Below are 15,883 nucleotides of genomic sequence, written 5' to 3' on the forward strand. Positions count from 1 at the left end.
GAAGAGCGAGAACTGTCACAGTGCACACACAAAGCAACAGGAAGTGATGCAATACGTCTTACCGCAAAACAAAGCCGTCAGCTCCTCAAGGATCAGGATCAATCAATTCAAAGTGTATCTTTCTACTACATTCTTCTCTTTCTGTCTTTGTTCGGACCTTCTTCTTCCATCTCATCTTCCTCTTCCATCTCATCTTCCTCTCCTGCCATTTTCAAAGACTCTCCGCCAGACTCTTATTCCATCAATTCGAGCTCTCTGCTCTTCATCTTCTCTACTGATCTGGACCTTCAATATTCTCTTTCAATATTCCGTCCATGTTCTATTCAAGAACCTATGCGAACTGGGCAATAACTCTTATGCCATAACCGGACAAATACTCACTTTTCCTCGCGGGTTCCGGAGTTTGATTCACGGAGGCGGGGCATGACGTAGGCCTACGCTACACTTTCAGCCAATGGTATGCCTGAAACTGTTGTGACGTCTGCCTGGGCGTATTTTGTAAGGCGACCTGCAAGGAGGTTTGCCTCAAAGCAATTCGACTCCTGCATTCCTCCGTCTCATAAACATTTGTTCAGAGGATTCTAAAACACCATAACTTGTTAAGATATAAAGGGAAAGATATAGCATAAACTTAGGATATAAAGACATAAAAACAACATAACATAACATAACATAACATGATGGTTATGAGTCTCAAAATTCAGATGGATATCTGTAAAGTTATGAAGTATGAATAACGAACCAACCAATGTTATTTGTGTTATAGTTGTTGTTATCTGTGTTAAACACAGAATACAATAAGAAACAGCTGAAGCTGGTTAATAGTTGCATTATTTCATATAAATGTCACATGTCATATGCAAGTTGTTGACTTAATTTTGGATTTAACTATTCAGGACTACAGACCACTCTGGGGCAATGTGGCTCCATAAGCTGATTAGTAATTTTCCAAAATAATAATATCTTCCGTATCGTTCCACGTACGATCATGAAAAAGGTATTAAAATGCAGCTTGTGATATCACTGAGAATATGAAATAACTTGTACAAAGATACAAAGCACATTTAATACAGATTCAAGATTCAGTTAAAAAGGGATTCTAGGTGAGATCCTTTTGAGAGCTCCATGCAGCGGCTGTCTCTGGCTTGAATCAGAGTCAGGGCAAACTGTCACCATTGTTTACTTTGAACCATATATGGTCGGAGGGGTCCTGTTCTGGTTTTCCCCAATACTCTCCTGAAAGGGTCCGTTGTTTGTTCAGCTTAGTTAGCACTAAGCTATTAATGCATTTATCTAAATTTATGGCACAGGTCTGTGGAAAGAGGGGCTGAGAAAACTCCCCCAAAATGCTTTTGTGGGCAAAGGTGGTTGTAAATTTCTCTTCTTTGATGTAGAATCCCCCATCTGGTATTTCCACACTGACCATCCCCACAAAAGAATGTTGCAGTCATTTAAAAAAAAAGGCCAAACTGTCTGCACTTTCTCCTGAGCACCACAGTGCTCATGTGTGAAAACAACTTATGGTCGTTCTCTGGCAGCCGTCTGATTTAGCTAGCTATTTGTGGGTCATGTCCCGCTAAAATTACAGGATGCTAATAAGCTACTGCTTATGTTTAGGAGCATTAAGGCTCTAATTACTCCTATTTCTCACAAAAATAAATCCTGCGTGTTGAACTCTTTCAGCAGCGCTCAACTTCTTTGAAAACTTTAAATATTGAGAGCTGAACTACAGTACAGTGAACAGTTAAAACCGCTGACGGCGAAGTTAGCTGTGAGACTGACACTAGCTCGGTCACAGCTAGTGCTGCCTCATTGATGAAGGAAAAATTGACATCTGGGTTTTAAGTGGGACATTCTTCCAGCACATATATCACATTCATGCCCTCCAGTGAACCCTGGAAGTCAAAGTGGTTTTCTTTTGTGTGATGTGCTTTTATTTGGTGGCCTCGTGCACGCTCAGGATGGGGGATTGGATCCCGGAAGTTTCAGTGCGATCTGTTCGTTTTCTTAGCTTGGCTCATTTTTTTAATTGGCTTTTTAACGTATAAATTGGACTCATTTGGGATTTGATTGGATTATGACTGGATTACAATGCGTTTGATTCTAATTGGCTTGAATTGGACTGTATCTTTGAAGTGTTTTGAGATGACATTGGTTGTAATGTGGCACTATATAAATAAGATTTAATTGAATTTAATTCATTTCTGGAGTACTAATTTTCTTTTGTGACCCAGATGTTTTGTAAGGACCAAAATATAGGATCCCATAAGTTAAAAAGGCTGTTTGAGAGCCAAAACCTGGTTTTAGCATCATAGGTTATAGTTAAAGTAGAAGTTGAACATTTAGTTGTGGTGACTTGGGTTTGTAGCTAGTGAATGTACTATGTTAATGGAAAATATCCACAAAGGCAGAAAAGCAAATGTCTACTTGCACTTAAAGTCTTGTCAGCATCTCAGCATCAGTGGGGGTCCAGGAGAGATCATAAATATTCACAGAGATATGCCCACTTACACACACTCATCTTAGCAACGGGAGGAACAAATGAATGACTGCTTAGATGCACATGTGTCCAAGTCAACACACATGCATAACTACACACATTTACAGTGCATACTTGCACTCACGCTCACCCACAGCTCTCAGATGACCAGATAAGTGAGCTGCGCTGCACCAATGCACATACATAATAGATAAGAGAGAATAGAAGGAGGACGGTGGGTGTGGAGAGCATGGGATGTGCATGGAGTGGTATTGTTTTTTGTTTGTTTGGTTTTTTTGGGCGGAAGGCTTTAGGACCAGAGGAAAATGGAAAAGAGTGATGGTTGGAGGGCAGGGAGCAGAGTTAAAGGAAAGAAAAAACATAACTCTGTTCCTGACATGATGTAATGAATGTTTTTGCTCTGATGAAACACTTAACGTCCCCTCTCTCTTTCCTCACTCAGATGACCCAGCAGATGTCAGGTATGGCTTTGAGCAGTGCAGGACCAACGGCAGGCACTTTCAGCCAACCTGGCGCCCCTACAGCCAGTTGGTCTGCCGCTCCAGCGCCTGCCTCAGGCCAGACCCTCAGCACTCAGCTGTGGAAGTGACAAGGATGGGGTTCAGAGAATGAGGTGGTGTGGGGTGGCAGTCATTGTCAACAAAACAGCCAGTCTGCTTCCTCACCCACCCATCTCCTCGCATCACAGTATAAAAAACGCACAGTGGCCGCAGTTTAACTGCTCCAAACGCCTCTCCCAGAACCAACAAACCTTCACCATGGTTCCTTCAAAAAGCCAAGATGACATCATTGTGGACAGAGAGGGAAAGAAAAAAAAAAAAAGAAACACCGGCAGCTGTTGTCTCCCTTCTTTGTTGTTCTCTTCTTTTTTTCCCCTTTTGTTGTTTTTGTCTGAAAAAAGACAATACTGCATAACAAACAGAGCAGAAAGCTGCTGGGTCAACAACTCCAAGTTGTTGTGCTGTACTAACATGAAATGAAGTTGTTAGAATGGATAGTTAGTTAATAGTCCTTCAGTATGTACAGTAGATATGACTATCTTGTGGTTGGTCTACACTACCTGCCCTTCCCTGTTTCTCTGCAGTGTATATTGCCCGCCCACCATCCTGATAGAGCAAGCAAAGGCTCGTAGCAAATAATTGTCTGAGAAGTTCTGTATTTATGTGAAAATGATGTGAACCTTCTGCTTTTTTTTTAGCCGCAGGTCAAAAGCCAATAATTCAATAGCACTGTTTAGTTTATTGATGTGGTGCTCCATAAGGGAAAGTGAAGTGTAGATCAGGCTCTTCTGTCAGGTTCAGCCATGCTAAATGGGATCTGACTGACATGGGTTGAAAGATGTTAATGCAGTTGATACTGTTTTGCATCAATAAGTTACTCATTTGTGTACAGACAGTGGCAAATTAATGTAAAAAACCTGATCCACTGACCCCAACAGTGTGGAGATGTGGTGTCTCTATTATGTTTATTAGGGTCAGTTGTTGGCATGCTTTAGGTCCATTTGTGTTAAAGAATTGTTTCACTGCAAATCAATACAAAGCTGGATGATAAATTTGATCCTTTGTGGGAGTTGACATCCACAGGGGTCACTGGATGGTTTGATGAGTTGAAAACAACATACTAAATCATATGCTGTGGTCTTCACCAAATGGGATAATACATTTTTGGAGGATTGGTGGTCCATCTTACAGCATGTAATGGCCCTGTCGGTTACTAAGACACGCTATATTGGTTGTTCCTTTAGTTTTCCACCTGTCTGTTGTTCCACTCCAACAACAGCAAAATATTCGACACACTGACTCTTTTCAGGTATTTCCCAAAATGCTGGTTAAAGCAGAGCATGCACACGCTCAATGACTGATCTGCCTCGGCACTACTTTTCTTAATGAGCTGTCACCGAGCAGCTGGGTAGCTAGTATTAGCTATCCATCTACACGACAGGGACAGACTTCAAAGAAAAAGTTGCACTCTCTTTACTTCACTTTATTTTCAACCCTCATATCATACACATATACTGATCTACGCCATATAATCCACTATCTGAACTCATTCATACTGTATATTGGTGCAACCCTTAGCTGCTTAAAAAATCTGTATGTCAAATATTCCTTTTAAGTTGCAGTAATTGCCGGGCGGCCCCTGGTCCTCTGGGTGTTTTTTTTTCTTCTCTGTGATGTTTTGAAGTGAGTTAAATATCAGACAACCCTGGGACTGGGCTGTAACCCAGTTAGGACACTTCTTGCTGAAATGAGCCATTTCCCCTGTGCTCACTGAGGCAAATTAAAACACTACTAGAATCACAGCAGTTTGTCTTTTCTGCACTTTAAATAGCAGAGTGGGTATTGTGTCTGTCGTTGTGTTGTAGCCCTGCCGCCCAGACGGTTATCAGGAAGCAGCAGAGATGAGAGAGCTCATCAGTTTGCAACCAGCTGTTATAACTGCCACCTTTTTATTTCAAAGTGTGGAGCAGTGTGACAACCAAAATGTTTTACCCTCCATATATGACGCTTTAATCGTATGTCTGACAGCCACCATCTTTATTGTGGTGTTTTGTTGTGTGCAGTACAAGAAAAGCACGGTTAATTTGCAGCAAATAAACCTGGATGACCAATCAGAGGGCTTGACTGGCTCGACGAGGAGGTGGAACTGGGTTAGACAGGAAAAAGACTGGTGTGAAACTCCTGGATGGGTCCCATCATCACTGCCCTCTCCTAATAATAGCGGACAAGCACAACGCACAGATCACACTGCCAAGCCCGGATGCAGAGATTCATGTTCATATGCACAGGGTCCCTCTGCAATGCAATAGCTGTAGCACACGTTGTGTGCGAACGACAAACATTTTTAGATAAATCTTAACGTCCTCCAGGTTTATTTCTAGTGCGTTTACATTTTCTGGTGCCTAGTACAGAGAAAAAGGTGCATTTTAACAGTAAATATAAAGTTTTCTGTCTTCATCCTTGTCTAATGACACCACTCTATAAATACTATTTTATCTTTTGAAAATTCTGTTTTGTTTTGATTTCTTTTCCAAGTTTTACATGAGGGTCATTTGGAATAAAGGCTGTTGAATCCTGGGTTTAATCCTGTTTTCATTTCTTGTCCGAACATCAGTCACAAGTGCTCAGTACGGCACATCTGTCAAGAAAAGTGCTCTCTTTAAACATTTGACCTGTCAAAGAGTCGGCCTGTTTGATGCGTTGTTTACGTACAGTTTGCTCACTTAACTTCTTTTGAATTCCTGCTGGAAGGTCTGTTTTCTTCGTTGTCAGCCCACAGACTCTACTGGACTGGAGGGATGTTGTGTTACTTGTGTGGGCCAATTCCGAACCTGATGGCATACTTCACACGCAGACAGAATGCAAGGATGCCAAAGGACACTCTGGTTCTTTATGAGCACCTCAGGGTTTAAAGCAGAAATGAATAACATTTAGGCATCAGTAAACTATTAAAGCGCTAGCTTTAAGACAATCATGTGATTCATCAAAACAAAAATAATCTGAGCTGCTTTTGTTGCTATCTGACATTTACCGATACAAACCACTATAAAGACACAAATTCCTCCAGAACAAAAAGCCAAACTCTGATGAACAGAGTACCAAAAAAAGAAGTTTCTAGCATTTAAATTGCCAAATGAAACATGTGAAGGGTTATGGGAAGTATGGTGGTAGTTAAATAACTTTCCCTCTTTCTAAGGTGAGGGATGAAAATTGAGAGTTTTAATACTGTTAGCCTAGCTTAGCATGAAGGCTGGCAGAAGAGCAAAAAGGTTTTAGTTTGCTATTTAAATACACATTTAACAGCTCAAAAGTCACTTTTGACATAGAATTTAATATGTTGAAAATGTTACCAAAATTTACTAACAAACTGTAATGTGATATCTAGCCTTTGTGAGGTATGTTAGCATAAAAATGCCTCTTTGCAAAAATTTGAAAGATGTTACTAGTATCAAATTGAAAGCGGACATATATTTTCCACATAAAAAAAAATCTAATTTCTCAGTTTCAAAAGTTTTCTTGGTGTTATCTTTAATTGAACATCTTTTTCTTACTCTAAACCCTTCTTCGAGGCTTTGTACAAAGCTAGCTCGGTAATTGCATTATTTCTACTGGTTTCATCCTCAGTGCACAAATGTGAGAAGAGAATTCCTATTCTCTGGAAATAAGTAGGATTCCCAATTTATTCTTACTTGTCTGGAATTACCCGCTCTTCATTATCTGGACCATAACTCTTCTTTAAATCACATTGAATTTGACAGTGACATTTTAATAATTAAAAACAACATATCAGTGATTCACATGGCACTTTTAAGTTCAGTAACATTTTTTTACATTTATACTTTAGTTTTTACATCAGCAAGCTGTGGATGGAAGAAAACAAATTATGCAAGTCTCTCAAGGTTGTAAAATAAACATTCTTAGCCACCCAGTTCTCACAAAGCAATGTCTGACAGACAGCCAGGTGTCATGAATCATGCAGCTCCTCAGAGTCCATGTCCACCATGAACAGATTGTATCAGGCCAATAAGGAGGAAAGGCAAGGTGCCGTCCCTCAGTTCCAGCCAAGCAAAGCCAATAATATTGTGCTGCCACGATCACACCTCAATGACCACGGTGTCCTTTCGATGTTTTGGCTCATTTGCGAGGTGTGGTTTCTCTGTGCGGGTGTGCCAAACCAGAACCTGAAAAAGATCAAAGAAACAATGAGAAAATCTGCTGATAGCAAAAATACAGAACTCTAGGGACAAAGGAGAAAGAGTTTACACGCTTTTGTGCTTGGAAGAATCAAGCTTCACTGATACCGATGTAAGACAAAGCACTTGGCTTAATATCTTTGAGATTAAAACTGCTTATACCTGATATCTTATGCTTGAGAGTTTGTTGTTGGCATCATGGGAAAAGTCAAATTCATATCCATCTCTTTGGAGAAGAAAAAAATCTGGATACTAAAAAAAAAATCACACTGTGAAATCACACTGGCAGCATAGCATTGCCGCGCATGTTATGACACCTCAAACACAAATGGGAAGCGTCACGCTGTAGTGTACACCGTGACGACACGGGGGCTCTGCGGTGACTTAAAGCAGAGGTTCCCTATCATAGTTATCTATTGTTCATCATGAGTTTAGAAAATATTAAGTTAGAGCTGCAACAATATGTTTTCAAAGCAGCAAAACAACTTGCATGCCTGGTAGACTACCATTTAGCACTTGTTTTCTGTTTTAAAAGAGATCGAACCCGATCGAACAGAGATCTGAAGATGGTCAGACCAGACTACCAAATCCCAATGAAGTTGTTAAGAATCAATTTGAAGAGACGCTTTTATCTATCATCAATTAGCTGCAGTTAATAAGTGGGAAGGGGTCATTCTACCTGCATTTCATGGATAATTTTCACTTCCTAAAAGATGTTTTTTCTGTGATGACAATTCAATGTGATCGAAGCTGCAAAGAGATCTGTACAGATCCTGTGTGTTATCACACATATTGATACAAAGATCAAAATCTTGCAGAATTAAGCAGTGCAGATTTTATAGACACAGATCTGAGGGGATTTCAACAGACTGGCCACTGTCTGGCATCAATAAAAGGCCAATTTATTGTCCAAACCCAGAAGGCAGCTCTATTTCCCTGACTGAAAACATTAATTTTAAGTAGCAGCACCATTCCTTTATGATCCTCTGATGAAATACAGAATCTGAGAAATGAAAGACACTACTATATTCTCTACAGCACAGATGGCATTGTATCCTCCTGCTGAATTCAATGCTCAGTAGTCTGCCAGGAGGGATTCCACACACAGGAAAGAGTCTGACACCTCCTAAAATGGATCAAATCAAATGCAGCAAGAACCTAACTGCAGTTGTTTGTCGTGTTTGCAGCCAATTTCCCAGCAAAATACTGGTGAGAAAATACCTTAGTGGATGCAAAGATTGATGTTCCTGGAGAAGGGGGATGATTTTCATTCTTCATAGACTCAAATGAGGTTATTTTAAGTGTTTCCTTTTTTAGAGCTATAACTAATGAGCCTATAAGAGTGTGTTCGAAGGCACACACACTCACACAGGCATGATTTATTGTTAGCCGTGGACAATGACGATGTCTCAGGGTTTCTTCAGGTGGAACGTGTCACTTCCTGCGCACTGTGGCACTAATTGGTCCGCTTTGCATTTCTAATGAGGCTAATGTAGCAGTGACTAAAGCTCTGATCCAGAGCTGTTGGGGAAACTGAGAATATGTGCACACACACCAATTATGCAGTCAGAGCTCCCACCCCGCCCGCCTGGACTCACACACACACCCTCTCTTTCTTCTCCTTATTCATCACATGCACTTTTTCTCTTTTGGCTTTGCTCTTGTTTTTACCTCTCAGTCCTCTCTCCAATTCTATCCTGTTCTTCCTCCCTCAGGCAACCTTTAGACAAAAAGCTCTGCCAGGTTAGTTTTTTTTTTTTTTGCTTTTGCTTTTAAGAAGAGGACCCTCTCCTGTTACTACCTATCAGAGGGAAGAACCTGTGGAGAAGCAGTTTTACCTCAAGATAGCACACATTCTACTGTAACTCTTTGGTCATCCTACCAGTAATGAAACCACTGTACTCATTATACAGCCTGATAGTCAGACTGACACGAATTAATTGTTTGAGGCACTTTTCATAAATACTGTTTTAAGAAGTGCCAATCATTGATTGCAAGGAGCTCTTTCCAGAAAATTTTGTGATTTCTGTGAATGGCAAAGAGGAGAAATCCAAATTTTAAAGGGGAATTTCCATTCTGGTTAAATGGGTTTGTGTGTTGTACTTAATGAATAGACAGTGTCTCATCTGCAATAAACAGTGGTCAGAGCAATTTTAGCTCTGAGAATAGGAAACCAAATCAGAACGGGACGGGATAGTTTAGTGGTAAGATTGCCACCTTTCATGCGGGACACCTGAGTTCAAATCCCCTGCATGAAAGGTGCTACCTCCAGTAGGGGTCCTTAGGCAAGACCCCCTTACCCTATCTGCCTATCTGTAAGTCGCTTTGGATAAAAGCGTCTGCCATAATGCATAAACAGAACGGGAGGCATGGGAAGAACCATATGTTTGCCTCCTAAAACAACTCAAACCTCAAAAATCTCATAGCAATATGACTAAATATATATTGGTCATTTAACAGTGCATCACTTCTACATAAGACAGATGTTCACTTAGTCATTACAGTTCTCTCAATCACAGAACATTCGTGCTGCAACGCAATCTGGTGTGGCAGCATGGACTGTGGGTGCTTCTCAAAGTCAGGAGTGCATCCTCAGAAGGAGGAGTCCTTCCAAATCAAATCTTCTGAAACTAGGAACAAATCCCTTCTCGTATTTGAAAACCACATAATGGAACAGTCCCAACTAGTGGGAAGACCTCATGTCACTGATCTCACTGTCAATTGCAACCTGTACACAACAGTTGAAAAACTGACATAGCTGTTAAACAACTGTTAGCTGGCTGCCTTACAGCCATTATCTATATTGGCATTGTATACTTCGCTGTCATTTGATTGAACATATTACAATGCTAACAACTTTATGGTGACAACAAATGTATTGAAAAGCAACTTAGTTTGAAATTTCCCAAGTTAAGGATCACTCTTGCCTTTGAAAAGGACCTTGTCTTTTTAAAATCCAGTCTGTGAAACCTAATGACGTAAAAATGATGCAATTCAAAAACTAAAATATAACAATTGCTTGAAATGCTTAATTTTAAATAATCTTTTTTCCAATGGCCCCCTTCTAAACAGCTTTTGGCTTAGCCCATTAGGAAACTTTTTTATTATACAAAGTGAAAGTCTGAAAGCTGTCTACTGACTGCTCATAAGTGCTTCACAAAACCCCATTCAAAAAGAAATTCAAAGTCGCCCGATATTTTAGCTCACAAGAAACTACTGAGTTATGTTGAACAGATAATCAAGACATTAGAAGTATAATATATATAGAATAAAGATATATCTGTTAAAGTTTAAATTTATATAAAGAGGTATCAGCTCCAGGTCCAAATGATCATAATCAAGTCTGCAAACATAAAGAAAAACACCTGCATTACCAGCATTCATAGAACTGTACATGTTGACTGAAAACGTCAAAGTCCAAATCTCTGCTCCTTAGTTACAGAAAACTAGAATATTCCATAATGACACAGTGAGGTGAAATGTATTTAATCCCTTATTTGAAAATACACTCAAAATGCTTAGAGGATCAGATCACCCACACTAGACTCAGTAGTGGTCACAGGTGCACTTAGCCACGTTAATGCAATAAGAATTAAGTTTAACTGGAAGCTGAGACCCAATGCAAATGACACAGACGGTATACTGTTTCATATCATGGCAGCAGACCTCACTCTGTCCCTCTTCTTTCCTCTTTCATTATGTCCTCTCCTTTTTCTTTCATTCTATCTTTATACTTTGCTCTGCACAGACTTCCCTTCTCTTTCCTCTCCAATCTCCACTCCTCTCCTCTCAATCTCCTTTCCTTCCGCGCTATCATCCGTCTCCATCTGTTCCTGGCTTCTCTCTCCTTTCTTGTCCTGTCATTGCTGTCTGTTGCCATTACTTTCCTGCTCTAACTACATTACAGCTACTGTCAGTCGTCTCCAGATACTGACCCAGCCATCAGATGAGCATTTCTGTCCTACATTGTCAAGGTCAGGCTTCAGGCTCTGTGATCCGATCCCACATACTTTGCTCAAAGTAGAAACAGCCGACAGCTAAAGTGCCCGGGCAGCAGGTGAAGTCATCAATTTCAAATAATTTCAATAAAGCTGTGCAGATGAGTCTAACCCAGCCAAAGGTGACTGTGAATTAATTAAATATGTTAAAGGGGAACTCCGGTATTTTTAAACCTAGACCTTATTTCTGGCATGAAATACGTTTATCTACTCACCGAGAACAGTTTGGCGAAAGGCAACGTCCTTCAGAAGCTATTTAGAAAACTCGCGATCGGCGTATATCCATATAATGGAGTGAATGGGGCAGGGACAATGGAGCCTCTAGATAAAGCATTATCTGTCTTTATTTCACCAATACTTTAAGACGAATGAATGAACGAATGCATACTATTGCTCAGTTAGCACATAGATACTGTTATGTCAAATAAGTCTTTCTCTCAAAAGAAAGACTGCCTTGCAATCAGTAGTAATAACATGAGGAGACCCTTTAAGGTGCCTGGAATGCCGAGGCCTGGGTTTTGTTCTAAGTGTGGGGAAGACAACCACATTGCTGCTCATTGCCCAAATGAACCCAACCCCACACTGAAAAATGAGCAAGAAAAATGCCGAGCTTAGGGAGAGGCAGGATAAGTTTCTTGCTCAGCAGGCTGCTTCCCCATTTGCTTTAAACTAGTAGCAGCTCCTGCGGTGGGACATCCAGGAGCTGTAGTTGACGATAACCCCTGTCCCAACAGATCAGTTAATGGTACTGAAACACAAAAGAAAGTTATAGGACATAAAATGACTGAAACCTACCATAGCACAGAGCGATCTATACCTCCAGGACTTATAGGTCCTCGTTGTGCAGCTTCCGTCTTCCTTGAGGGTGTACAGTGTGACTCCATCATGGACACCGGCTCACAAGTTACAACAGTGTCCGAGTGTTTCCATAAAAATCTCACTTACCTGTACATCCAATTCATGCCCTTCTTGAAATCGAGGGAGCTGGTGGACAGCAGGTCCCCTATCTTGGCTACATAGAAGCTCGTGTCACTTTTCCGCTGTCCGCTCTGGGCAGGGAAGAGGAGCTGATTGTGTTAGCACTTGTGGTGCCAGAGTGTAAGTTCAACAGCAGCACCCCTCTGTTGATTGGCACTAATGTATTATTACGACTCTATGAACAAGTACTTGAACGAGAGGGTCCGGAGTTTATTTGCAAACTCTTTTCTAGGAACTTTGCAGTGATCATCCAGCATATTGCCCAGATCCATGACCTCAACAACCATGCACATCATGTCAGGTTACATGGTGGAAATCCCATCACCATCCCTGCAAAACAAAAGTTCTGCGTCACAGGTGATGTTAGGCTGAAAAAGAACAGTCAAACCACATTTGTGCTTGAACCCAACGAACGTCACAGGTTGCCAGGTGGCGTGTTTCTTGAAGCTGTGCTGATGGACATTCCCTTTAAATCTAGCAGCAAAGTCCCTGTCGTCCTGCGTAATCTTAGTGACCATGATGTTACGTTGCAGCCAAAATGCATCATTGCTCAAATGTGTGCAGCTCAGCAGGTCACACCGCTTGGACCAGAGCAAGGGGACTCTCGTCACAACAAACCTGACAATGACAACCTGAAGTTCAATCTTGATGATTCACCAATACCTGAACAATGGAAAGATCGTATCATCGCCAAGCTTAGATCCATTCCAGAAGTCTTTGCCGTGGATGACCTGTCATATGGTCACACCACTACAGTGAAACATCACATCAGGCTACATGATGAAACTCCTTTTAAGGAGAGGCCAAGGCCTATTCATCCCAGCGACAGGGAGGCAGTCAAGCAACATCTTAAAGAATTGCTTGACGCGGAAATCATTAAAGAGTCACAGAGCCCTTTTGCTTCGCCAGTGGTCTTGGTCCGAAAAAAGAATGGCTCTATCAGGCTATGCATCGACTACAGGAAGCTAAATGCTCGAACCATCAGAGACGCATATGCTCTTCCGAACATTGAGGAAACCTTCGCTGCTCTTAGTGGTGCTAAGTGGTTCTTCGTCATGGACCTTAAATCTGGTTATTACCAGGTGGAGATGGCTGAAGAAGATAAGCCTAAAACCGCTTACACGTGCCCCCTAGGCTTCTTTGAATTCAATCGCATGCCACAGGGTGTCACGAACGCACCGAGCACCTTTCAGCGTCTTATGGAGAGGTGTGTCAGTGACTTGCACCTCAATGAGGTATTGGTATTTCTAGACGACTTAATTGTCTTTTCAGACACATTGGAAGAACACGAAGCACGGCTCATGAAAGTGCTGAACCGTCTTAAAGATTATGGTTTAAAGCTTTCTCCGGAGAAATGTCACTTCTTTAAAACATCAGTCAAGTATCTTGGTCATGTCGTCGATGCACGGGGAGTTCATACTGACCCTGACAAAACATCCGCCTTGAGAGATTGGCCTCGTCCTTCAAACAGGAAAGAGCTCAAATGTTTTTTAGGTTTCGCTGGGTATTATTGGCGGTTCGTCGAAGGATATTCCCAGATAGCCAAACCTCTTAATAGCCTGACAGCAGGCTACCATCCACCGAAGAAGAGAGGGAAAGTGTACAAGAGGGAGCGCTTCATGCCTCTTGTGAGCCCTAATGCGCCGCTCGGTGAGGAGTGGACCCCAGAGTGTGAGAATGCCTTCAGAATTCTGATCGAGAAATTGACGTCTGCACCCATCCTTGCCTTTGCTAATCCGCAACTGCCCTATGTTGTACATACTGACGCTTGTCGTGACGGGTTGGGGGCAGCGCTCTATCAAGAGCAGGAGGGGAAGCTCAGAGTTGTCGCGTACGCCAGTCGAGGTCTTTCCAAGAACGAGAGAAACTATCCCACGCACAAACTCTAATTCTTGGCCTTAAAATGGGCTGTTTGTGAGAAGTTCAGTGATTACCTTTATGGATCAAGTTTCACTGTACTTACCGACAACAACCCCCTCACATACGTTTTGACATCTTCAAAATTAGATGCTGCTGGACATCGCTGGTTAGCCGCTCTTTCTACTTACCAGTTTACCATAAAGTACAGAGCAGGACAGGCCAACCGCGATGCAGACGGGTTATCCCAGCGGCCTCAAGGTCCGCCTCTTGAGGATGAAGCTTTCACTAAAGAAAGGGAGAGAATAGAGGACATGAAAAAACGGTTCATGGAAGCAAGAGATGACATAGATCATGAAGTGTTCTCTGCATTATGTCAACGTCATCTTATGATGTTTAAAGATGAACATCACCCTCATTCAGAGCAACCTATCCTTGCAGAGTCTCTTGTTGTCGACCCTTCTGTAGTGCCTGATGTTTTCGGTGAGGACACTTTATCATCCATGATTAACTCTGACTGGTGTAACGCTCAAAATAATGATCCATCTCTCTCACGTGTCATCGCCTTTGTGAGGAGAGCTGTAAAACCCAGTTTCAAAGAGACAAACCTTGAACATCCTGATGTCAAACTTCTTCTCAGGGAATGGAAAAAACTTGAACTCAGGGATGATGTCCTGTACAGGAAGTGGTCTGAGCGAGGCAATCTGGTCTATCAGTTGGTCTTACCTGAACAGTTCAGAGAGAGGGCACTACAGGGAGTGCATAATGATGTTGGCCATATTGGTTCTGAGCGTGCACTTCATCTTGCTTGTGCCAGGTTCTACTGGCCAAAGATGGCCAGAGACATTGAGGAAAAGTGCCAAAAGTGTGAACGCTGTTTCAGAAGGAAGGCTGTGCCTCAAAAGGCTGCGCCTTTGGAGAACATTTCTGCTACTTATCCGCTCGAACTTCTTTGTATGGATTATCTATCCCTTGAGCCGGATGATAGAGACACAAGAAATGTTTTAGTGATCACTGACCACTTTACAAAATTTGCTGTGGCAGTGCCAACTAGAGATCAGAAAGCCAGAACTGTTGCAAAGGCTTTATGGGAGAACTTTATTGTTCATTATGGGTTCCCCAGTCGTCTGCTTAGCGACCAGGGCAGGGACTTTGAGTCTAAGACAATCAGAGAACTCTGCACACTGATAGGAGCAGACAAAGTCTGCACCACCCCATACCACCCCCGGGGAAACCCAGTGGAACGGTTTAACCGGACTCTCCTTGGTATGCTAGGGACCCTGGAAGAGAGAGACAAAGAGATTTTGTTAAACCTTTGGTCCACGCATATAATTGCACGAAGAACAGTACAACAGGCTATTCGCCTTATGAACTTATGTTTGGTAGGCAGCCCAGACTGCCAATTGATCTTGTTCTGGGAATCCACCTTGATATGGCGAACCACAAGACTCACTCAGAGTATGTCAAGGGCCTTTGTCAACGCCTACAAGAGAGTTACTCATTAGCTGCTAAAAACGCCCAGAGGATGGGAGGGAAAAACAAGGCTAGGTTTGACAAGAAGGTCAGGGCAGCTGAACTTAGAAGGGGATAGGGTCCTAGTGAGAAACGTGAATATCAGGGGGAAACACAAACTGGCAGATCGGTGGGAACAGAAAATCCATGTTGTTGTCAGACGGATTAGAGACAGTCTTGTTTATGTAGTCAAACCTGAAACAGAGGGGCCACACCGTACATTACATAGAGATCTTCTTTTGCCATGCGGGTTCCTACCTGTAACAGAGATCAGAGAGCAAAAGTCTTCCACGGACGTATCGAAGAAAATGAGACTGAGGTACAAAACAACAAAAGACACGCAAG

General features: G+C 42.0%; 2 protein-coding genes across 2 annotated transcripts in view; one reads left to right on the plus strand and one right to left on the minus strand.

Moving 5' to 3' along the window:
• Positions 1 to 3,347, plus strand: part of LOC140312513 (uncharacterized) — a 62,834-nt gene extending 59,487 nt beyond the window's left edge. The window contains exon 10 of the mRNA XM_072390308.1: positions 2,943 to 3,347. Within this exon, the coding sequence (XP_072246409.1) occupies positions 2,943 to 3,089 (147 nt within the window). The 3' untranslated portion in view covers positions 3,090 to 3,347. The remainder of the gene's footprint in view (positions 1 to 2,942) is intronic.
• Positions 3,348 to 4,172: 825 nt separating this feature from the next.
• b3gat2 (beta-1,3-glucuronyltransferase 2 (glucuronosyltransferase S)) overlaps positions 4,173 to 15,883 on the minus strand; it is an 81,974-nt gene continuing 70,263 nt past the window's right edge. Inside the window, exon 4 of the mRNA XM_072391487.1 lies at positions 4,173 to 7,181. Within this exon, the coding sequence (XP_072247588.1) occupies positions 7,095 to 7,181 (87 nt within the window). The 3' untranslated portion in view covers positions 4,173 to 7,094. The remainder of the gene's footprint in view (positions 7,182 to 15,883) is intronic.

The sequence above is a fragment of the Leuresthes tenuis genome, unplaced genomic scaffold (genome assembly GCF_036924035.1).
Source record: "Leuresthes tenuis unplaced genomic scaffold, fLeuTen1.0.hap1 SCAF_8, whole genome shotgun sequence".
Classification (NCBI taxonomy): domain Eukaryota; kingdom Metazoa; phylum Chordata; class Actinopteri; order Atheriniformes; family Atherinopsidae; genus Leuresthes; species Leuresthes tenuis.